The 23955-nt window shown below is 38.6% G+C and overlaps 1 protein-coding gene across 1 annotated transcript; it reads left to right on the plus strand.

The window, feature by feature from the left end:
- Positions 1-3427: 3427 nt before the first annotated feature.
- On the plus strand, positions 3428-4772 carry LOC145576306 (auxin-induced protein 22B-like). The gene is made up of 3 exons (XM_081634081.1): positions 3428-3727; positions 3859-4061; positions 4295-4772. Exons 1-3 carry the CDS (start codon positions 3561-3563, stop codon positions 4468-4470), a joined length of 546 nt encoding a protein of 181 aa, XP_081490207.1. The 5' UTR covers positions 3428-3560; the 3' UTR covers positions 4471-4772.
- Positions 4773-23955: the final 19183 nt, after the last annotated feature.

Here is a 23955-nt window from a genome sequence, read left to right on the forward strand (position 1 = left end):
TGTATATATCATTTTCCTGAAAGTATATCTAATTCTTTTCAGGATAAATTAGGTATCCTCTCAATTAAGGACGCTCATACTTTTGAGGATCCAACATAACTGTACAAAAGGTGAAAAATGCAAGGATCGATTAGACAAAAATTACATAAAATTAAAAAGTTGAATAATTTGGTCAGTTCACAATTCCCGTTTAGCTACTCCCTCAATTCCACAAAGTTATAGCTCAATTTTAACATTCTTTTTTGGTTAAAAGGGTTTGAAGACTAGATTAAGGTTGCTCCGAATGAGCTAAGTTAGAGTTATTACAAGCCATAGGAGTTAGTGGGTTAATATAATAGAAATTATATAAAAAAAAAAAGAAGTTAATATAATGTTATTTTATATTGAAACGAATCTAACAAGATTCACATAATGATTATTTCTCTTAGAAGTATATATAAATAACAAAATGATGAAATTAAAGTTTTCTAACTCTGACCATGTAAATAGGGAGTGAAAAGAAATATGGAACTTAGTTAAGGAGTCTGGATTCTTGAGTACCAAGCAAAGCGACAAAGTCATTGATTGAATAAAAGACTGGAGAATGTAGAGTTGCATACATTGCGGCTGCAATCATATTGAATTATTAAGCTTGATATATACGAGCTAGAGGCCAAGATCATATGAATTATTAAGCTTGATATATACAAAGTGTATGTAGTCACCTTGGCTTATCTTAGTTATGTAGCAATCCTTATAACAAAATAGTATGCCATTGCCAAACAAACAAAGACAATATGAGGATAATCGGTATTTTTTTTATTCAATTACTATAAATACGTAGTTAAATAAACTTTTGAAAACGAGAGTAAGTATAAATCCCCTATATTCCCAACGCCCTTATTCTATCACAAAATTATTATTATAGATATAGCTCAAAATCATCATCACAATTCGATAATCAAGCATATAAAGATGAAATGAAAATAAAGGCAAATATGATCAAATTGTCAAATTATAAATAAATTAATCAAGCAATTTGTAGCTAATCATATTTATAAAATAAAAAATCACACAATATTCAACCTAATTAATTCAAAAGTCAAACAAACTTATTCTATAGTCAACCATAGAATTTCTTTTATAAAGAATTGAATAATTAGAATTCACGCTTTAAAAATTATATACTACTACTAAAATGAACGGAAAAGGTAATAATGAATTTCGCTTAATGTATATGTCAGTTTAAATTACACGCACTTTTTAATATCCACACACACACATCACGTACATAAAGGTCTAATATGGAATTAGTTAGAGAAATTAAAAAAAAAAAAAAAAAAAAAAAAAAAAAAAAAAAAAAAAAAAAACCTACTGGTGATATTATTGGTAGAAAATAAATGAAAAACAATCACGACAGTAGGAACTACGTAGTATATACAAGTATTAAACTTTGTTCTCGATCTTCACCTAGCCTTATTCTCATTAAATTTAATTAGAACAGCCAAAAAAAAAAAAAAAAAAAATCAAATCAAACTAGACAAGAATATAAGGATCATGAGTCAAATTAGAAATAGAAATTAGACTATACCAAATCTAGTAAAACCACACCAGATCTTAATTTTAAAAATTTACATCAATATACATCAAATAAAGTGAAAAAACAAATCTTAAACGACAACCAAACATGTAATCTCAAGGCTCGTTCTTTTCATTTCTATAACAATTCTATGTTTCACTAATAATACGGAGTAATTTGATATAGTCGTTTAGACTATAAATTAATTGTATAGCTACCAAGTAGATTAAAAATGCTCGATAACTTAGTAACTACTCCCTCTGTCATTATATTTTGCCACATTTGTCAAAATTTCCTCGACCTCCCCCGAGAGCATGGAAATCATCGTTTTCAACAAATAATAAAATCATTTGTTATCTTTCTTGTATCAAAACTTATTCATGCTTGAAAGCTACTTCATTCTATTTACCATTGAGTTTTCACTTGATTATCAGAAATCTTAAGTACAATCCTAACCTTTGTAAACATGAATGGGTTCAAACTATGAACAAGTAAAGTATATTCAACCAATTGGGCTAAAACCCATAACTTAAGGGTATGGAAAATGGAGCAATTTATATCCACAAATATAGTGACCCAACCTCATAAGTCTAGTCTAGCAGTAAATTAATCAAGATCCACTTATCATTACCAAATAAGGGCAACCATGTGGGTAGGACCCATAACCCAATTTCAATTAAATCTAACAATTCTCATAAACTCTTATAACCCCAAGAATGAATCTTAACCGTCCACCATAATCATCCCATTTTCCAATATGGTGTGGTAAGGTTTGTCCGAAACCTGTCCCATAAACATTAGGACAATTGCCTCAAATACTTAGCTGCCATTCTTGTCCAAGTACATGCATTTGGGTTATCCATGTCCTTAAAGTACCCCCTCCTAAATTAAGTCATGCCCTTTAATCAATACTTAATTTGACCCTTTTAAAAAACTATGACAAAAGTGTCCCATTTATTCAATAAAATATTGACCCATCAGGAGCAGCTAGAGACACTTTAGATGAAAATTAATCTCAAGCCTTATGCTCTTTATGGTAATAATTAGCCTATCCTGATTTACTGAACTGAACTGAGTTGAATTGATTGGAGCTGAACTGAACTAAACTAAACTGAAATGAATTGTTTATGAGAGAAGGAAATTAGGAACTGAAGTGAACTGAATTGAACTGAAATTAAGTTGAAGAGAACAGGCCCTTAGTAGTCGATTGATAACTGATTTTATGCAACTATGTATTAGATTGACTCATTTGAGTAGGTTCTTTGACAAACATCTACTTACCAAATACAAAATTAGCTTATTGCAACAATTACTCAGAAAGTTCTTACAAAAGCTGGATTGAACCTATTTCAAATCAGCTTACTCGTATTAAACTCCAATAAGGATTTTGAACCATAGCAGCTTGTTATGTGGTCAAACTAATCATCTAATTGCTCTCAAGAGCTTAAATTATATCAATCATCTTTTTACCAAACAAGATCCTAGTATCATTATACAATTCGACGATACTATGATGTCTAAGTAATTTACCAACTAAGTTAGTTAGCACGTATTTATGAAAAGGCTCCCAAATTAACTCAACCATTAAATATAATCAAATTTCCATCACAAAAAATGAAAAAAAAATAAAAAATAAAAAATAAAAAAATAGAGGAGGTTATGGTGTTAGGTCAAGAAATGAGACAATGTATTAATGTATTAAAAACATTGTCTACCAATCAAAACGCAGCGTGAGGTACACTACAGCAATGATTATTCTTCATGTCTGCAACTTTAGAATCTTACAAAAAAATTCAATTATTATTAGTAGTTGTGCTACTAGCCTACTAAATATACCTCTATATATAATACCATAGCCTTAACCCCAAAATATATTCCTTTATCATTCCAATTTCCAAATACAAACCCATTACATAATATTTTCATAAAATTACATATTTTCAACCATATTATATAATCTTTCATTTATTCATCAAGCTTAGATCTTTAATTTGAAGATCAAATGGAGATGAACAAGAAAGTTGATCATCAAGATACCGAGTTAAGACTTGGATTACCCGGAACTGAATTCAAAAATCAGAATAATAAAAGATCATTTTCTGATATTAAGGAAGAGAACACTACTTCAAATGTTGATAAATCTGAAGATAAAACCGCTCCACCTCCAAAGTAAGCATTTTTCTTCTCTTTTTAATTCTTAGAAAAAAAATAAAATTTATGAAATTTTGTTTATATATATTTTTTAAGTGTTACAATTAATGGATTACTAATTATTTTTTATCATATTTTTATAATTATAGGGCACAAGTTATGGGATGGCCACCAATTAGATCGTACCGAAAAAATTGTCTTCAAGCAATGAAAAAAGAGGCAGAAGTTGGAGGAGTTTACGTAAAAGTTAGCATGGATGGAGCTCCTTATCTTAGAAAGATTGACATGAAATTGTACAATTGCTATTCCGAACTTCTCAAGGCGTTACAAGACATGTTCAAAGTTACACTTGGTAAGCACTTTGTACTTTGTACTCCGTAAATAAGTAAATCTTGATAAGTTACAAGAGATTTAAAGTTGAAACATGAAAATATACACCATAACAAATCACACTGCATCTAGAGATAGACATATGCCATTTAGCTAAGTAACATCCAAAACCGACTCAAATAATATTATTACATGTTGTCATAAATCCCATATTTTGATGAATATACTAATCTTTTTTTTTTTCCATTATTATAGGTGATTATTCAGAAAGAGAAGGATATAATGGATCAGAATTTGTACCAACTTATGAAGACAAAGATGGAGATTGGATGTTATTAGGAGATGTACCATGGGATATGTTCATTAATTCTTGCAAAAGGCTAAGAATTATGAAAGGATCAGATGCAAGAGGGTTAGGTTGCTTAGCCTAAACCTAAAAAATCAAAGGATTTTAATTTTAATTTTTTTTTTATTTACTTTTTGGGTAAATGGAGTTTTTAATTTTATTTTCCCTTTTTCTTTTATAATTTTGGAAAAGGAGTAAAAAAATTTTCATGTAAATTTGGGAGATGATCAGCTTTTTGATCTATAGCATCTCATTTTCATGTATATAATGCTCCTTATAAGTTTAAAAGGAACACCTTTTTTTTGGCACAAAAAGTTCTGTAAGATCCTATATGTAAATATATATATTGATGAAAGAAAAAGATCAAGAATTTCTTTTGAATTACAATGTTTGTGCTGCATTTTGTCTTCAATGTTAAAGAAAATTCAGCCCTCTTTTACTTCAGTTGTTCATTGTACTGTCCATTATGTTCCCCGGAACACCTAATAATTCGTACTACCCGAAAATAAAAGGATAATTATAATAAGTTAGCTCGATCGAACATTCTTTGTTAATTCCTATGGACGGCTTATTAAATGCCAGGGTATGGTAACTAACTAACTATACAACTAGAAGTTCTTCTTAACCTTAATTATTAATTAAGGTATTTATATATTTTTTTTTTGAAAGAGTAATTATTTAGTACTCCGTAGTAGTTTATTCTTAATCAACAAGTTTATTACTTATTAATTCTTTGTGATCCTTATTGATTGGAATGTGGGGGAAAGAATCTATCATATTCAATAATTTAACTATATTGTCTTAGATCGATGAATCTATTGTTGAATTTCAATTGTATAAATAAAACGAGTTGATTGTATAAAGAAACTTAAAGGCATAAAACTTAAACTTAATGTAGTATAGTTAAGTTTAATTATCTCATTTCTCATAATCTAAATTTATTTCTTCATCTCAAAGTAAGATGAACTAAATAGGGTGATCTTCAATGTATAATTTAACAAAGAATTTTTGTTACTAAGAATCAAAGTACGAAGTATCATTTATTAGCTAGATTAACAACTTTCAATCTGTCATATGAATCTTACCTAGTACTATCATACAATATAGAAATATTCTATATTTACTCATACTAAATTAACTTTTAGAGACAAGAGGAGTACATTAAATAATTTTATTTTCAACTTAACCAAAACCAAAAATAAATAATAAAAAATAAAAAAATAAATATAAAAAAAATTGTGGTAATGAAACACATTCATATATGACTTTGTAAATTTTTATTCTCAAATGTAGGGATGTTTTAAGTTTGTAGACTTGTAAGTTCATGAAATTTAATTTAAATTTAGGGATGTTTAAAAATTTTAGACTTGTAAGTTTATGAATTTTAACTTTAATTTCCAACTTTAAGTCTTTAAGCATATAAATTCAAATCTAATTGAAAGTTCAATTTCTTATAGCATATAAGCATAAGGTCAGAATCGACATAATTGATTCATTTTTTTCAATTTAAACAAAAATAAAAAAAATTCAACTTTGGTTTATTTTTAATAGTAGAATCCATAAATCTAATCTTTTAAATGATTAATTCCACCGCCCAATTTCATGCAAATAATAATTAACAATAATTAAATGTGCCGCGTTTAGAGCTAGTGCTTTAACCTACCCAACATCAACTGTACAACTTGCCTTTGATTCAGGGGAACACTCTACGAAAGCAGAATAACTAACAAAATAATTTTCCAAAATGAAAACCGAATAATTAATTAATTAACTAATTAATTAATCAATTAATTAATTGATTAATCAAGCAGAAAGTAGTTATATGGCGTTGATTAAGATCTATGTTCATTATTCCCAAACAGCCGTGATTATTAAAGTACTGCCTTATGGACTAAAAGTATAACATTATGATTAAAAAAAAACCATTTATTCAACAACCTAAAGCATATATGTTTGTACAGCTAGATAATTCTGTTTATTGAGTAGTTCTTACCATTGCATAGGTAATCTTTTATAATCTTTAGCGACAAATTTTCATGTTAGACAGACTATAAACAACTGTAAGAATCGTACCTTATTATTTAGGGATCATGTACGAAAATTGATTTATGTCTTACAAGACATTAGCATGAGAAAATCCTTAAAACTTACTTTATTAACAATTATCTCCGCCTTTGGAGCTCTCTAAAGTCTAAACTATCCGTTTGATATGAATTTGTAGTCGCAAAGGATTATCATGGAACTACCCATTAAGTTTACTCATAAAACTGCATATGTTATAGTACACATATTCATCAAAATACTTCTTCGCATGTGAGAAAATTTAGTGAGGGTGTTGGGTGACACATGCTCCATTACTTTTCAAAATTTATAACATTTGAAACAGAAAATAGAACATAAAACGAGCAAGTATTGAATTGACAATCACAAACATCCCGCCAAATAATACCATACGAATTACAAATTCAAATTTTACTATAAACGTGACTAATAAGTTGGTGAATTTAATTGTTTTGATTCATAATTAAGGAATTATAAACTGGCCTTAATGGAAGGTGTGATAGACAATTGAGGGACAAGGCCCAACTAAGAATACAACGGATATGCTGAAGGATGTGGGCTGGCAAGAAGGGCCAAGCGCGAAGCATCCTCTGCCAGGCTTGAATTTGTCCATTTAATGTACCAAAACAACAACAACAACAACAACAAAACAGCAAAAGTGTGAGCAATATATTGTGTTACAACGGCAATCAACCCTCAGCTGTCTCACCCCCCTCCAAATCTAAAAGCCCCACCATTACTACCGCCATCTCTTAAAGTTAGTCCTTCCCTTTTAGTACGTCCTTAAAAGATTGATCATACCGTCATACGGAGTATTACTAATTAAGGATACAATTTTTAGACCACATGGGTTTGGGTACAGTATGAGTGACTGTGTTAAGGGTCCAAGTTTACTTTAATCATAGACCAATCTAATTAGTTGTAACTCATGTATTAAGTATTAGCCATAGAAAAATATACGATTTTAGAAGTTGAAATAAATTAGGTTAAGAATGACCCATATCATATTTTAGTGAACTTGCCGTTAGACGATAAGATTAAATGAAAACTTAATTTTGTGATTTGTCATAAAATTGAGTTTATACACAAATAGAGTACAAAAATATTATTTCAAGTTGTTATCTCTAATTTTTATTTTTTATTTTTTTTTTACATATTTATATGTAATACCCAAAACGTTTATTTGGTTTTTTTTTTTTTTTTGTTAGTATTTATATTTTAATGACTAAATAAAAGTATTTTGAGTCGTGTCTAACATGAGTATTAATTGGATGGTGAGGCGGGAAAAAAAGGTGGGGATAAGATGGGTATAGACTATAGATATCCATGTGGATGGTAGGTGGGGCATGAATGGTTTTAAACTTGCACTCGTTTGGCCAAAGATGAGGATGGATTTTGGACCCATCTCAAGGATAAGGATGAAAATATTAACTAAGGTGAGGATGGGAAGGTAAATATTAGCATTGTCTCGCGTCATTGATATCCCTAAATAAAACAGTACCTTTCATTTGTATCACCAAGTGAGTTCCGCCCTTAATTAATTGGTTGTCATGTAGTCCACGGTCTAGCTTGTGCTTTGACTTATATTGAACCTCACTTTGGGCTTTATTCTTTGAGGCCCAAATAGGCATCATTTGAGCACCCAAACATAAGTGATAATACTACTAAAAGATTATTCATTCAAAAACTAAGTTGATAGTATACATTACACAACAATACATAAGAATTAAGGCAAGATGATCATTTTATTACATATTCTCAACTCTCTACTTTTTTTCAATAGTAAATAAATGAATTTACAGCAAAAATTGGCGAAAATTTGTACACAGCTTATCTTGCCTCCTCAAATAAGCATTTAATGACGATAATAGCTTAACCTTAATCTCAAAGAATCAAATTCGTGTGTCACAAGTCAAATATTTCGTGTATGCTAACATCAATTGACTCACGATCTCTTAATATTCAAACAAGTCTGTTTCGGGCAAAACAATGGGACCTTCGGCGAGGCCCTTCTGAGGTGACTGAAGACTGGGCTCGGTCCAAGTAATATTGGGCCGAGGATTTCCTGCACAGCAAACACACGTAAACTAGCCTCGGGGGTTATGCCGAGGAAGGCCCCTCCGATGCCGAAGTCAGTATAACGCGTAGAGAGAAAGCTATGCAAGAGAATTGATTGCTTGAAGCTTGATGTGAATGAATGTAAAATAAGACAATTGAAGGCTTTTATACCTTTGTACATGAGGAGAAGTGGGCCTAAAGTCAAATGGGCTAGCCACGTTGACTTGACTTTGACTTGACATGGACCGAAGAGTTGAACTTTTGACCTTGGGCTTATGATTGAAGCATTTATGGACTAGGCTCAATTAAGCTAAATTGGACCCCAACAACTTGCCCCCCAGACCCGATTTGGAAGTGTGACGGGTCGGGTTTTAATTAACAAAAAGGAGGGAAGAAAATGATTTAATTAATCCAAAAAATTTGAATTTGAACAGTAATTAATAAATTAACGGCAGTTTGGATGATAATGGAGGAAGTTGGAAGGATAATGGGCAATTTGGAGGGAGTGTGTTTAACGGTTACTTAATGGAGGATTAATGAGAAATTAAAGGCGCGGACTCCTAGAATTCCCTTTTCTGGCAATATACACCGCATTTCGCACTCTCTCTCCTCATTTCTTCACCAAAATCACACTCCAAACTCGCGTAAAACCCTCGATTCCGACTTGGAACTTCGCTGAATCCCCGAAATTAAGACTTTGAAATTGAAATTTGTTGCTCCCAATTTGTAGATCGGCAAATTCCGCTTCAAATTAAGGTAATTTTCTTCGAATTCTCTTCGCTTTTCTTGAATTCCAAAGTACCCTCTTTTCTTTCGATTTTCCGCCATGGTTAGAGGTAGGACTAGACAACCTCGGCAACCTCGGCAGCCGAGGGACCGAGTTAGTAGTTGGAATGGGGAAAATCCTTAGGCCACCCAGGAAGAAGGAATTCCAGCAGTGCCCCTCTCTTCAGCGCCTCCCCGAGGAACGGAGGAGACGAGCGTTTCTGGACGGGGGAACCTCCTGCCGCCGCGCTTTGGGAATTGCCCCATGGGGCTGTTGAGTGGCTGAACGCTGAATCAAATTCGAGTCTGATGACAAATGCCCCTTATTCCTGGTGGGTACGGAATACTGAAGCTTACCACCTCGCTGAACAGATCGAGCTGTACTACGGCATTTTTGAACAAGATGGGTATTGGTGCCGAATGCCCACTGCAGCGAATAGAATCCATCGTCCACCCCCAAGATATATGGGGGTGTACACTCGGAAACTGCAGTACGGGCTTCGGTTCCCCTTGCATCCCTTCGTCAGGGACGTGCTGATAAAGTACCGCATTTCCTTGTGTCAGTTGACACCTGTCAGCATCCGAAGGGTGATGACGTATTTATGGGTGTGCCAGTTCTACGGCCTTCAGCCGAACTTGCACTGTTTTAAAAGGTTGCACAGGCTGGTGCAGAATACCCAGAGTGGGTATGGCCATCATGGCTCTGGCTGGTGGCGAATTGAGAGTCACCCGCAGTATTTGACAATGTGGTCGAACGACTCTTCAGACAAGGACTGGCGAGGCCATTGGATCTGGGTCAGGGCTCCTTCGGATCTCGAACACCCCTACTATTTTGGGGCTCCCAGATATCTGTCCGAACCTGATCTGAGCATGGAGGACCTCGGTCCCGAGGAGCCTGGTGCCGAGAATCACCCGAGCTACAAATAGCTGAAGCTCTTCGGGAAGAAGGAGAATCCCGGAAGGATGGGTCGATTGAAGTTCGTGCCAGAGAATTGGCTGCGTGACTCTTTCTATGACTTTCAGGAGCCATTGCTTGCTACTGTCGGCCTCAGCCTAAAGTACCAAAATGGTAAGATCCTTCTGTTGGGGCCGAGGGCTTTAAATTATCGCTTTTGCTTTATGTCTTCGCACTTTCAGCATCTTTTTCAGTTATACTGATGTGTTTTAACATTGTTTTTCAGAGTTGCACGGGGCAACATCAAGATCAACTATGGGCGTTTAGGGATCAACGCTGAAAAGGTCGTGCTGAACAACACTCCTTCAATAACTGACCCTAAAGATTGCCCTTTGCATCTGCACTCTAACAAGCTTTAGATTGCTCCTGCTGCGGATTATCTGAAGCAGAAGCCTTGGTGGGATAAGCGGGATCCTTTTATCCGACTTACCCCTGAAGAGGAGGAGGCTGTTAGGACTGTTGCTGAAGTAGCCAAGGTGGTTAAGGCCTTTGAGAGTGGTGAAGGACCCTCTAGAACCACTGAAGCGCAAGAAGCAGAAGTCACTGAAGACGAGGCTCTGCTGAGAACCTCGGTGAGCTCTTCAAACTTGACTTAGCGTTTTTTTTTTTTTTTTTGAGCTTTTCTTTCAGCTATTTGCTCACCCTTTTCCTACCCCTTATTTTCTGCAGCTTGAAGAGGAAAGCAGAAAAAGAAGAGAAGGGAAAGCACCTGCCAACCCCGAAGACCTCTTTGAGTCTGAGACTTCGGACTCGGATATGGACGAGCAACCTTTGAGAAAGAGGAGAAGAATGACAGTGTTGGGCCCTGATCAATTCATGGTCAGGCCGATGCCGGGGCTCAACATAAGGGAGCCCACTGAAGGCAGCATTCCGCTTAAGGCTCCTCCGCCTCTTGTGAACCCTCCTCCCCAGACCCCTCCACCACCTTCAGTTACTCAAGATGTGGAGGTGAACCAAAAGACCCCTGATCCGAAGGAGGGGGTAAGGGAGGAAGCGCTGAATCAAGGAAGTGCTGCTGCTGCTGAGAAGATTGCTGCTGAAGGGTTCGCAGCGGATCTTCAATGAGACGCTGACGCCTTTATCCGTGAGCCAAAAGAAGAGGTAGAGGTCATTGACCTCGGGGAAGGCCAGTTGGGCCCTGATGAGATTAGGGACGAAGCTGAACTAAATCGTGCCGATGAGGCTCCTCAGTCCTCCCTTCCTTCTTTCGAGACATTCCAGTCTGGAGACATGGGGTTTTCAGCACCCTGCATCCCCATCCCCGACAGTGCTCGGGCAGCAATCTGGGGACAGCATCGGGAGGGGGCTGCGGCCTACTTTGGAGACTGTTCCCACTTATCTGAAGTAGAGCGGGCTAGAGAGTGGTCCCTCAGAGCCACTGCTGGGATTGCTGAACCAGGGCCATAGGTTCCAGATCCTACAAGAGACAACCAAAGGCTGCTGATGAAGGTAACTTGTCTCAGTTTAGCCTCTGCCTCAGTTCATTTTTTTTTTAAACTTCAGCTAAACTGCGTCCTGGATCTGCAGGTTGTGCACAATCATACTCTGACTGTGGAGGTGATTGACTCTCTCCAGCACAGAATTGATGTGGCTGAGGCAAAAGCCAAGCTGGCAAAGCTGCAAGCTGAGGCAGCAGATGAGAAGCGTGCGGAGGCTGAAAAATACGAGAAGAAAGCCGTAGAAGCCCTCTGCACCTTCTGCGCTAAAATGCAGAACCATGTCATGCCCACTATACTCGAAGGCGAGAAGCTGCTGAACGAGTATGGGGCAGCTGACATCCCCAGCTTTCGAGCCTGAATTGAGCGCAGAATAGAGGGGGAAGTTCATGCTCGGGTAGCTGGCCGAGAACAAAGGCTGCAGCAGATGATCAATGTCTTAGAAGAAGAGGCTAAGACCGTTGACCAGGCTATGAGGAATAGAGAAGCTCAGCTCTCTGAGGCTCAAATTGCTGCCGAGGCTCAAGGTCAGAGGCTTCAGGACTTAAGTGCCCAACTGAAGGAAAAAGAGACGGAGCTATCCCAGGCCAAAACTGCTGTGGAGTTTGTTCGGAGTCAACTGCAGACTCAAAATGATGAAGATGCTAGAGTTCAGCTTCAGGTGGGCAAAGCCCAAAAACAGCTGAGGGTTCAAAAGGAATCCTCCTCTAAGGTTGTCGCTGACTTGAAGCAATCCCAGAAGAACTTAGAGGAGGTTCAGAAGAAGTTAGCTGATGCTGAAGCCCTGTTGAAGGTCCGTATCTACACCAAGGCCGAGTATGAGAAGGGCTATGAAAATGGCTACAAGGTGGCTAGGAGACTGGCCCTTCATGCTGAGCCCAATCTGAACTGGGAGCAGTGTGAGATCTGGGCTGAAAATGCCGATGACCCTCACATGATGTACGCCAGTCAGGCTGAACTAGACCTTGAACTTCACCTTGATGCAGAAGAGGAAGCCATAGAGAAGAGGGAGGCTGAGAACAAAGAGAGAGAAGCTCAAACGATGGTAAGCCTGCCTCTTCTGTGGCTGGAGCTGAAGCTACCAAGGACTCCAGCGAAGCTGAACAGCCTAACCCTTCAACTGAAGCCTAGGAACTCGGGCAGTCGTCTTCAGAATCTTGCGGATCTACAAGTACTTAACTTCTGACTTGCCGCTTATGAAATTTTTTTGCCTTTTGTTTTGCTTCAGCTTGCCTTGATGTACAAAAACTTCGATTTTTTGCCTTGTACGCATTCGGCAGCTGTAATTATCCGCTTGTGGGCGGTTGCCGATGTTTTAGTATGTTCTGAACGCTTAGTTTGACGTAGCTCGGAATCCGAGCATATTTTTCATGATTTGAATCTGATGTTTTTCTTTTCATTGACTTGCTTTGGTACTTGCGTGTTTGCTTTTTTGAGTTTTTTGAAAATTTGCTAAGCAAAAGGCTTCGGCTTGGAAGATTCCAACTGATGATTATCTGCATTTGTATGCTTATTGTCCCCCAGAAATCTGAAGGCCCTGCCTTCGATTTCTAAGACGACTACTTGTCCCTTTTTAATTGGACGAAGCTTTTAATGCTTAAGGAATTTCTAATACTTCGTGCTATTATTCTTGGTTTTCTGTCTATCTGAAAGAATGGATGTCTGAGACACAGGGCCAACTTAAGGCAATGTCCCAGACAATAACCCTCTGGGTACAGGGCTCAATTAAGGCAATACCCCGGATTCGTCCATGGACTCATTGCCTCGGAGAACAAATCTTGCCAAAGCGCTCGCTTTGGCTGAAAGACTATTTTAGGAGAGTTTGTCAGCAATCCGAAACCTTGTGCCTTAAAGGCGGAGGTTCAGACGGTTCTGAAGAAAACCCTTAAAGAGTAGATAGACTAAAAAAAATGAAAGAATAAAAATTTGCAAGTATTTATAGAAATAGTGGCTCTGAGCCCTTTCATTAATAACTGAAAATGCACTTACAAAGATTGTTTTGCCCCGAAGGGCTTACACATGATATTTCTTAAGCACATCATCATTCCAGTGATTTTTCAGCTCAGTTCCATCCAACTGCCGAAGTCGATATGTTCCTGGCTGAAGCTCATCATAAATTTCATAAGGTCCCTCCCAAGTGGCTGAGAGTTTCCCATGAATTCGGCTTTTCTGAACAGCTGCAGTATTCCGAAGGATGAGGTCTCCAACTCGGAGGGGCCTCGTATGAACCCTTCGGTTGTAAAATCTGCTGATTCTTTGCTTGTATGCAGCCATTCTGTCTCTAGCTGAGTCTCTGACTTCGTCAAGGAAATTGAAGGATTCTTTCATAAGTTGCTCATTCTCAGCCGAAAAGTGGTGCACTCGCAGACTTTCAGAACCTATTTCCACTAGAAGGACGGCTTCGGCACCATATACTAGCTCAAAAGGTGAGTGACCCGTTGCCTCTTTTTCAGTTGTCCGAAGTGACCAGAGAGTTCTGGGAAGTTCTTCTAACCACTTGGACTTTTGATCTTTAACCCTCTTCTTCAAAGCGTTGAGGATCTGCTTGTTCGCAGCTTCGGCTTGACCATTGCTTTGTGGATGACTGTAACACCCTAGAAATTCCTTTCTTTTAAAATGCCTGTTTTGCCCTATTTAAAACTTTAAATAGGAATATCTAAGACATTACCGCCACTGTGAAAACGGTTAAGGCAACTTGAAAAAGTCAATCGACAAAAATAAAGTCAAACCAAAGTCAAACGAAATAAAATAAAATCAACCTACAACTTGGAACCATTATAGGCCCTTATTAAAACCAAAACTGAACTCAAAACTCTTTTCGTTAGTCACGCATAATAATCAAGTCATAAATAAATAAAGCAATAAACACATCATATACTTATAGAAACTAGCATGATTCGCTCTTTACTCATGCCCATTCATGAAAATGCTTCATCACCTGAAAAGCTTATCTCTACCTATTTCCACTATTCTCCATTAAAAATGGGTCATCATAGGGCCATGTTAAAGACAAGGCCAATAACACACAATCAGCAAAGCTGAGTACATAAGCGTAATTAACACACTAGCATACAATTCCCTATCAACACACGACTTACCTTGTTGCACCTGTTTTTCAAGCATACAAATTCAATAAAAGTTCTCACTAGACACTAAATATTTTATTTAGCGTTGATTACGCATCGAACGGGTTTCCCACTAACCTCCGCCAATAAATTGAGGTTACTAACACGGGAGCTAACTGTGCCAGCATCAAAAACCACTCGTAAGTGGCGGAATTCCTGCACATAATAATAATAAAAGGAATGTACAACGTCCTGTACTCCAGCAGAAGTTATAGTTAAATATAAAACCCCATAACTCCCCCCATATGTTCATACTCAAGGTATATACGTTCTAAGAGTTTTGGTGCGTAATCTCTTTCACTTTACGTTATTTACCGATTATTAAACTTGGTGATGACTCTCAAACCATAATCATTCAATCAACAATAATTATTCAAACAATCAAATATATCAATTTAAATTAGTGACCACATAATATTTAATGTTGAACCCTTTTTAATTCTAGCTCGGTGCCAATGACACCTTAAACACATAAAGCGCCACAAATCCTATCCCTCGGTGTTAAAAACACGTTAAGTGCACTAAGGCACCAACATACAATTTATTCCTCGTGTACATGGACACTTATATAGCTCTTTCCTCATGCTTATAGCATCAATAAAAATTATATGAACCATAATAAAATTCCTTTTCAATATTCCAAACCAAATTAAACATTTAATTTAATTAAACATGCTCTCTACCATGCCATAAATAAATATGTGGTTCATAAATAATATTCCAAGCTATTATTTTCCATTCAATAATCCATCACAAATAAATCATGCTTCACAATCCAATCACCAATAACATCCATATCATAATTTCCATTCCAAACCTAGCATGATATTACTTGTAATCAACCAAACACATTTAGCATGCTACTACATCAACATAATTATGCTAAGTACGCGAACGTACCTCAAATAAGCCCTTAAAGTAGCCGATTACACTATAACAATTCCCGAATCAAGTTTCCTACATAAAGGGACAATAATACTATATTAATTCTCCTTGTATACGCAATTTCCAGCAACTTAAATTTACTTTAGACTACTTAAAAAAAATCTGAAAATTATTTTAAAACCCCTAACTAAACTCCTTTTTAATGGGTAATCACACCCTTTCATTAAAATTACAATTATATTACTTTAAATAAAATTCCAGCATTTTAAGCTAATCAAAAACCCTTTTAAAACTTCATCAAAATACATCTTTATACTTAAATTATCCATAGAAACATTAAATTATCTCTTACCCTTTAAACTCAATTAAGGATAAAATTTAAAGCATAAAAAAAAAACTTCGTGAAAAATCAAAAACTGCCCGAAAATCACATTTAGAGGCTGAATTTGGCCACGAGAGGGTGATGCTCACTACCATAGGTAGTGAGTCTTTCTTAAAACGTTGTTTCCACATGGAAAACACTAATTTTTTTTTATCAAAATCGGATGAGTTCAGAACCTGATCGGAATTAAAACGGGATTTATATTAATGAACGGAAATCTAAAAATTAAAACACGAATTTACGTGTTCAAAATAATCTGGAATTAAGTTAAACTAATCAGTAGTTATAATCACCAAAATTTCAAACATCATTACTATAAAAGCCCTAAATCAATTGTTCGTAAAAACCCTAAAATCGTGATTTTCAATAATTAAAAACCCTAGGTTATAAATTTACAAAATATGAAAATTATGACATTTATAAAATCTGAAATTATAAATTTTAATCAACAAAATACAATTTGATACTAATTAAATTAATTTCAAACAATAAAATCAAACGTATAATTCAATAATTATAATTACACAAATTAATAAAACAAAGGAGAAAGAAAATAAGACTAACCTTTTTGTGTGGGAAATTTTTGGGGATTCATGGTGTATTTATAGAGTAGAGAGTGTAGGGTTAAATTTGGGCATATAAAAATGTGGGCTTAAGTTATGGGATAGGGCTTAAGTTATGGGTTTTGGAATAGGTTATTCCAATAAGAGTATGTAGGAATAATTTACATTGCCCAATAATTAATAAACGTTTGGCCCAAAATATATTTAACTTTTATAAAACCTTATATTTAAAATACTTTAACCCTTTAAAATATTTAATTAAAATACTTGAGCCCTTAACAATACATTTTATTAATACTTAAATACTTTATAAAAATACATAAAAATACGGGGTATTACAATGACACACTGCAGAGTATGCCAATTTAATGCCGAACTGATCAGTATATCGCCGCAGCGGCAAGTTGTCGAATTGCCTCCCGTGATCAAAGACAAAAACCATCGGAATACCGAAGCGAGTGATTATATTCTGCCAGATGAATTTTCTAACAGTTTGCTCTGTGATGTTCGAGGCTGCTTCGGCCTCGATCCATTTGCTGAAATAGTCAATGGCGACTATCAGCCATTTTTTCTGGTATGGGGCATCCGGAAAAGGACCTAAGATATCCAACCCCCATTGGGCAAATGGAAGTGGATTCAAGATCGGCTGAAGATCTCGGGCCGGCTGACGGATAACTGGTGCGAATTTTTGGCATTTTTCACACCTTCTGACCAGCTCCTTAGCGTCTGAGATCATGGTGGGCCTGTAATACCCTGCCCTCAATGCCTTGTGGGCTAAAGCTCTTCCCTCGATATGGTTCCCACAAATGCCGAGATGAATTTCCCGAAGGATATAGTCAGCATATGTTGGTCCCACACATTTCAGCAATGGGGCTGAGAAGGATTTTTTCAGGAGCTCTCCTCTAAAGACTATGAACCTTGAGCTGGTTCGCTTCAGCTTGGAGGCTAGGATTCTATCTTCGGGAATTTCTCCCCGAAGCTTAAAAGCTAAGACGGGGTCCATCCAGCTTGGTTCATGGTTGACGCAGCACACTTCTGGTGCTTTGTCAACACTTCTTTCTCGGCGCACTTCCACATAAGCAGATCAGTTCAACTTGGTGAGAGTTGAACTAGCAAGTTTGGAGAGTGCGTCGGCTTGAGCATTCTGACCCCTTGGAATCAGCTGAACTACAAAAGTTCTCAACTTTGCAATAATTGTTTTGGTCTTGGTGAGATAAGCTATCATTGAGGGCTCTTTGGCTTCATACTCGCCCCTAATCTGATATGCAACAAGCTGAGAGTCCATCTTGAGACAGACATGTTTGGCTTCCAGAGAGATGCACAGTTCTAAGCCAGCAACTACTGCATCATACTTGGCTTCGTTATTCGAATCTTTGAAAGAAAATTTTAGTGCATACTCGAAGGACTTGCCTTTGGGAGTGGTTATCACTACCCCTGCCCCCGAACCATTTACGGTGGAGGATCCATCCGTAAAAACGGTCCAGATTTTCTTTTCCTCATCTAGCGTCTCCTAGTACGAGCATTCGACTAGGAAATCCGCTAGGGCTTGAGCTTTGATGGCTGCTCTCGGCTGGTAGCTTATGCTGAACTCTGTGAGCTCAAAAGCCCACTTAGCCAGCCTACCAGATTTTTCAACTTTGGCGAGGACTTTTTCCAGCAGCTGATCAGTTAAGACCACTATTTGATGACAATCAAAATAGGGCCTCAGCTTCCGAGCGGCAACCACTACTGCGAATGCAACTTTTTCGAGTAGGGGGTACCGAGTCTCGGCATCCGTCAGAGTGTGGCTGACGAAGTAGATTGGCTGCTGAACTTTTTCTTTTTCCTTCAGCAGCACCGCACTTATAGTGGCTGGACTGATTGCCACGTATAAGTACAGAGTTTCTCCTTCAGCTGGACGAGCCAGTGTTGGGAGTTGAGCTAGGTGCTCTCGGAGCTGCTTGAAGGCTTCTTTTTGCTCATCTTCCCAGATGAGCTCTTTTACTTTTGGGAGTTTAAGGGCTTTAAAGAAGGGTAACCCTTTGTCCGAGGCTCTAGAAATGAACCTAGACAGGGCTGCCATTCTTCCGGTGAACCGTTGAACATCCCTCTTTGTTTTCGGCTCGGGAAGATCGAACGCTACTTGCACCTTTGTGGGATTGGCATCAATCCCTTTCTTGCTGACCATGAAGCCAATGAATTTTCCTGACTTCACGCCGAAGACAAACTTCTTCGGATCCAGCTTAATCTGTTGCTATCTTAAGGTGGCGAAGGTTTTGACCAAGTCCGTAACATGGTCTTTATCTTCTTTGCTTTTGACGATTGAGTCGTCAACATAGACTTTCATGTTTCGGCCTTTCTGATCGGCGAAGATCCGATCCACCAGCCTCTGATATGTTGCCCCCGCATTTTTCAATCCGAAGGGCATCATTTTGTAATTATACACTCCGGCGTTTGTGACGAATGTCGTCTTTGCTCGGTCGTCAGGGTGCATGAAGATCTGGTGGTACCCCAAGAATGCGTCCATGAAACTAAGTAGAGCATGTCCACTTGTTGAGTCGACCAGTTGATCGATCCTAGGAAAGGGATAAAAGTCCTTCGGACAAGCCCTATTTAGGTCCGTGAAGTCAACGCACATTCTCCAGGTGCCATTAGCCTTCTGAACCATAACCACATTAGCCAGCCATTCTGGATATTGATAGGGTTCGATGAAGCCTGCATCCAGCAACTTTTTGACTTCGGCTGTGATGTCTCGGTTCTTACTTACGGAGTAATTCCGCTTCTTTTGTTTAACTAGCCAACACGTGGGGTCGACATTAAGCTTGTGAGAGATGAGGTCAAGGCTTATCCCGGGCATATCAGCTGCCGAGAAAGCAAACACATCCTGGTTGTTTCGAAGGAGTTGGATGAGTTCAACGCGGACATTTGGATCGAGATCCTGCCCGATTGTGACGCATTTTTCAGGGTCTCCTTCAGTCAACTCAATGTTTTTAGTCTGCTGATCTAGCTCCATTGCTTTGGGGCCAGATTCTTCATGATCGGGCCTGCTATCAATATCAGCAGGCTTCCTAGAATTTCTCTTCGGCTGGCTCTCTGAGTCTTTCGGCTCAGATGAAGAACCAGCCTTTTCTTATTCTGGCGACTTTTCTTTCGCCAAAACTCCTTGAGCTGAAGCACTTAGGCCTTTCGGCTTCTTTGTGCTGGGCTCTCTTTCTCTTTCTTTGTCTTCCTCATCCTCGTCGTCATCATCTTCTGAACGACTGGTGGATGGCTTGGGGTAATTGCACCTTCGGGCTTCCTTTTGGCTGCCCTCAATTCTCTCGGGGTAGCCGGCGTCCGAAACGTAGATCATGATTTGATGATACGTGGAGACTATTCCTTGAATTTTGTGAATCATAGGTCTCCCCATGATCACATTGTATACTAAAGGAGTGTCGATGACCATAAATTCAGTCATGACGTTCCTGGCTGCTTCGTCGCGGCCGAAGGTGAGAAGAAGAGTGATCTTCCCATCGGGGTAAGTTGAAGACCCGTTGAATCAGGATACCGGGTAGGGTACCGGCGTGAGGTTCTTGGTCTTCAGCTTGATTTGATTGTAGGCCTTTCAGAACAAAATATTTGCTCCGCTACCACCGTCGACGAGAGTTCGCCAGACGTTGTGGTTGGCCACATTGGTGGTGATTACCAACGGATCCTCGTGAGGGTACGTCACCCCCTTGTAGTCGGCGGCTGTGAACGTCATGTTCGGCACCGGCGACTCTAGAGGCTGAGTATTAACGTTGTTTACCTGATGGGCGAGTGCCCTAAGGTGACGCTTGTGCTCCTTCCGAGAGTATGTCCCCCCGGAAATGGCCATGATTGGAGGAAATTTCTCCTCCGAAGCTTTGTTGTTGTTCTTCCGAGGGAAGTCAATTTGTTGCCGAGGGTCTCTTTCGGACTTCTCAGCTTCTTTTTTCTCGCGGTGATCCGCGATATATTTTTTGAGATAGCCTTTTCGGACCATATCTTCGATCTGGTCCTTCAACTGAATGCACTCCTCGGTGTTGTGTCCCGGCGATTCGTGGAACTCGCACCATTGGTCCTTGTGCTTCTGCTGATACCACTGAGGAAGTGGTCTCGGCTTTTTGTACCTCTGCTCCTCCTTCGTCACGCTGTAGATCTTAGTGCGCGGGAGGGCGAGAGGGGTGTAGGACTCATATATGCCCAGGTGAGGCACAGATTTGTCCTTCTTCAGCTCGTTGGCTGAAGATTGTTTCGGGGCTTTCGCCTTTCCTTTCGTCTTTTGGCCTTGGCCTTTGGACGATTGCTGTTTTTGCTTCCCGCCCCCAGTTTGAGGATAGGTTTTTGTTTTGTTCTACTCTTCGGCTCGAATGAATTTATCCGAAGTGTTCAGAGCTTCCTCCAAGGTCTGAGGGGTATTCATGACCATGAAGTCGGAGAACTGTCCAGTCTGGAGGCCATACTGAAGAGCAAAAATAGCCAACCCTTGATCCAGGCTTGATATGCTGGACGACTCGTTGCTGAAGTGAGTTAGGTAGTCTCAGAGACTTTTGTTCTCCCCTTGTTGCAGGCTCATGAGCTCTGCAATTGTTTTCTCTCGGCGATTTGCCATAGAAAATTTGCTCTTGAACTTGGTGGACAGATCGTCCCACCCTGTTATCGAGCCTTCCTTTACCCCTTTGGAGATCCACGCTTGCGCAACCTCTTTGAGAGTAGCGGGAAAGTATTTGCACCAGGTCGCTTCGGACCTGGGGTTCAGATGCATATGCCCCTCGTAGGAGGCAATGTGGTCCTTCGGATCCGAAGTACCATCATAAGTAATGTGTGGCAGGATTTTGACCGTCGGCACGTGCTCTTCCAGAATCCACTGCTCGAATGGAGAACTGGTGGGAAGCATCACGGCCTTACCCTTATTCCTAGCCGAAGGGACCGCGCTCCGCCCTCTTAGAGAGGTAGAAGTGGTTTTCGTCCCCGGCTCGGAAGGTTGGGCCTCAGCGTTGTCAGGGAAGGAAAGGCGGCTATGCACACTTGGTTCCCTGTTGCCGAGGCGGTCGAGAACGCTTCGGCGGGCAGTCTCTGGCCGAGAGGCCGAGCTGCTGCTTTTGTTGGTCTTGCTTTGGAAGTCTTGGGTGTTGGACTCCCTGAAGTAATGCGAGTTTCTTTTTCTTTATCGCTCAGTCCTCCAGGTATCCTCTTCCCATTCTCCCGTCAACTCCCTAAAAGAGGAGGGTTTCCCCCCCTATTGGTCGATTTTCCTCCGCTGATGCCTTGTTTGCGGAGGTGATCGATCGCGCGGAGGTGGCATGATTTGGGCCCTCATAGCATCCATGAGGACCGCAAGGGCTCTCGCCACTTCCTCAGAATTGGGCCCCGTCAAAGGGGTCCTTGGCTGAGAACGAGAGTGAGAGTGAACGCTCAAAGGCTGGCTTCGAGCTATAGATTGAGTTCTAGCATGGGACAAGCTTTAAGGAGGAGGGCTCGTCCGGCGCTGAGAGCCAATGGAGGGAGATTGAGATCTCTCCCGAAATGCCCCTCCCGAGCTGGCCTCCCTAGAAGAGTGCATGCACGGTGAAGGCGGTGGCGACGAAGAAGGTGGGTCCAACGGCCTTTTCCCCGGTGTCATTTGACCTTTCTTGGCTGAAGAAGGGCCACTGTCCGATTTCTTGTTCTTACGGTTCTTAGTTATTGCACTAAGATTAGAGTAGAACGATTGAGATTGGCTTAAAAGATTTTTTGAAAGATGTCCCCACAGACGGAGCCAAATTATTTCGAGTAAAACAATGGGACGTTCGGCAAGGCCCTTCTAAGGTGACTGAAGACTGGGCTCGGTCCAAGTAATGTTGGGCCGAGGATTTCCTACACAGCAAACACACGTAAACTAGTCTCGGGGGTTATGCCGAGGAAGGCCCCTCCGATGCCGAAGTCAGTATAACGCGTAGAAAGAAATCTATGTAAGAGAATTAATTGCTTGAGGCTTGATGTGAATTAATGTAAAATAAGACAATTGAAGGCTTTTATACCTTTGTACATGAGGAGAAGTGGGCCTAAAGCCAAATGGGCTTGCTACGTTGACTTGACATGGACCGAAGAGTTGAACTTTTAACCTTGGGCTTATGATTGAATCATTTATGGAGCAGGCCCAATTAAGCCAAATTGGACCCCAACAAAGTCTAAAACTAAGCCAATACAAGATAAGCCATCAACCAACTAGTATGACCTACACAATACTACATAGTCTAGTGCATTCTATTAAAGAGTTGTGCAATGCACTGTTTATTTAGACTACATTTGGGGAAACACAGATTCAATTCTCACAATAAGAATTAGAGTGTTGTGTTAACGTTAGCCCTATTTTGGATACAAATATGTCCTTTCGTCCTTTTTTTTTCTTGTTTCCTTATGAATATGGGGCGTCCAACCAATTGACTTGAATTACATAGTTTGACAGCCACTAAACCTATTTTTTCCAGTCCATAAACCCTAATTCTCTCTCTAAATCCTTCAAACACCCTATAATACCTTCACATACATTCAAAACACCATGAAAACTCCGTCATAAAACTCCCTCATTATTCATCAAAACCTTCAACCATTACTTGAGATGCACTAGATTAGATCCTTTAGGTGGTATTGGTAAAACCCAACTACCCAAGGGCCATGGTTCATCAATATTAAATCATACAAGTATCTTTCTTTTTATTTTTATTTTTAAATTTTTTTTTTTCTAAATCTTTTTTGAATTTCTTTTGAATGGTTATTTTGTCATACTTTGTGTATATTTGAGATGTAGATCCATATTCTTATATTTGTGTATTTATTATATACTGAGTGACATTATTGTACGTATTTTGTTACTTATAATGTTATCATGTCATGTATATTATTGATTTTTTTGCTCAATAAATGTTTTAATTATTTCCTAACATGTTAGGCCTAAATTTTATTTATTTTCTCTATTATTACTGTATTTATAATCTTTTTCTATTATTGTTTGTAATCACCAATTGTCATTGTTAATCAAGACCTATTAAATGCAATCGCACCTATAAAGATATTTGGACAATGGATAAGATCATTTTCAACCGTAATAATTTCAAGTGGTCACCAAAAATAATATCTACCTCTTGTTTTATATCTTGTCATTGAGCCAAGGCTTTAATTGATGAATAAATTAGTAACTTCTTTTAATATAAAAATAATAAAAAAATTATATAACTTATTCCAACCATACGTATGAAGCTCTTGCCTCTTGGATAAAATTAATTATTATGATTATAAGAGAACTTTTTTTTATTTTTTTTTATTTTTTTTTTATTTTATCAAGATTATAAGAGAACTTTGCAATTTTCATAACATGAATA

Source organism: Chenopodium album, chromosome 13 (genome assembly GCF_948465745.1).
Source record: "Chenopodium album chromosome 13, dcCheAlbu1.1, whole genome shotgun sequence".
NCBI classification, from domain to species: domain Eukaryota; kingdom Viridiplantae; phylum Streptophyta; class Magnoliopsida; order Caryophyllales; family Amaranthaceae; genus Chenopodium; species Chenopodium album.

What these genes read in the sequence shown, in the direction of transcription:
- LOC145576306 (XM_081634081.1), top strand. Translation starts at nt 3,561, where the DNA reads ATGGAGATGAACAAGAAAGTTGATCATCAAGATACCGAGTTAAGACTT. An exon ending in AAAACCGCTCCACCTCCAAA is followed by an intron (nt 3,728 to 3,858) that starts GTAAGCATTTTT and finishes TTATAATTATAG; the next exon opens with GGCACAAGTTATGGGATGGC. An exon ending in CATGTTCAAAGTTACACTTG is followed by an intron (nt 4,062 to 4,294) that starts GTAAGCACTTTG and finishes CCATTATTATAG; the next exon opens with GTGATTATTCAGAAAGAGAA.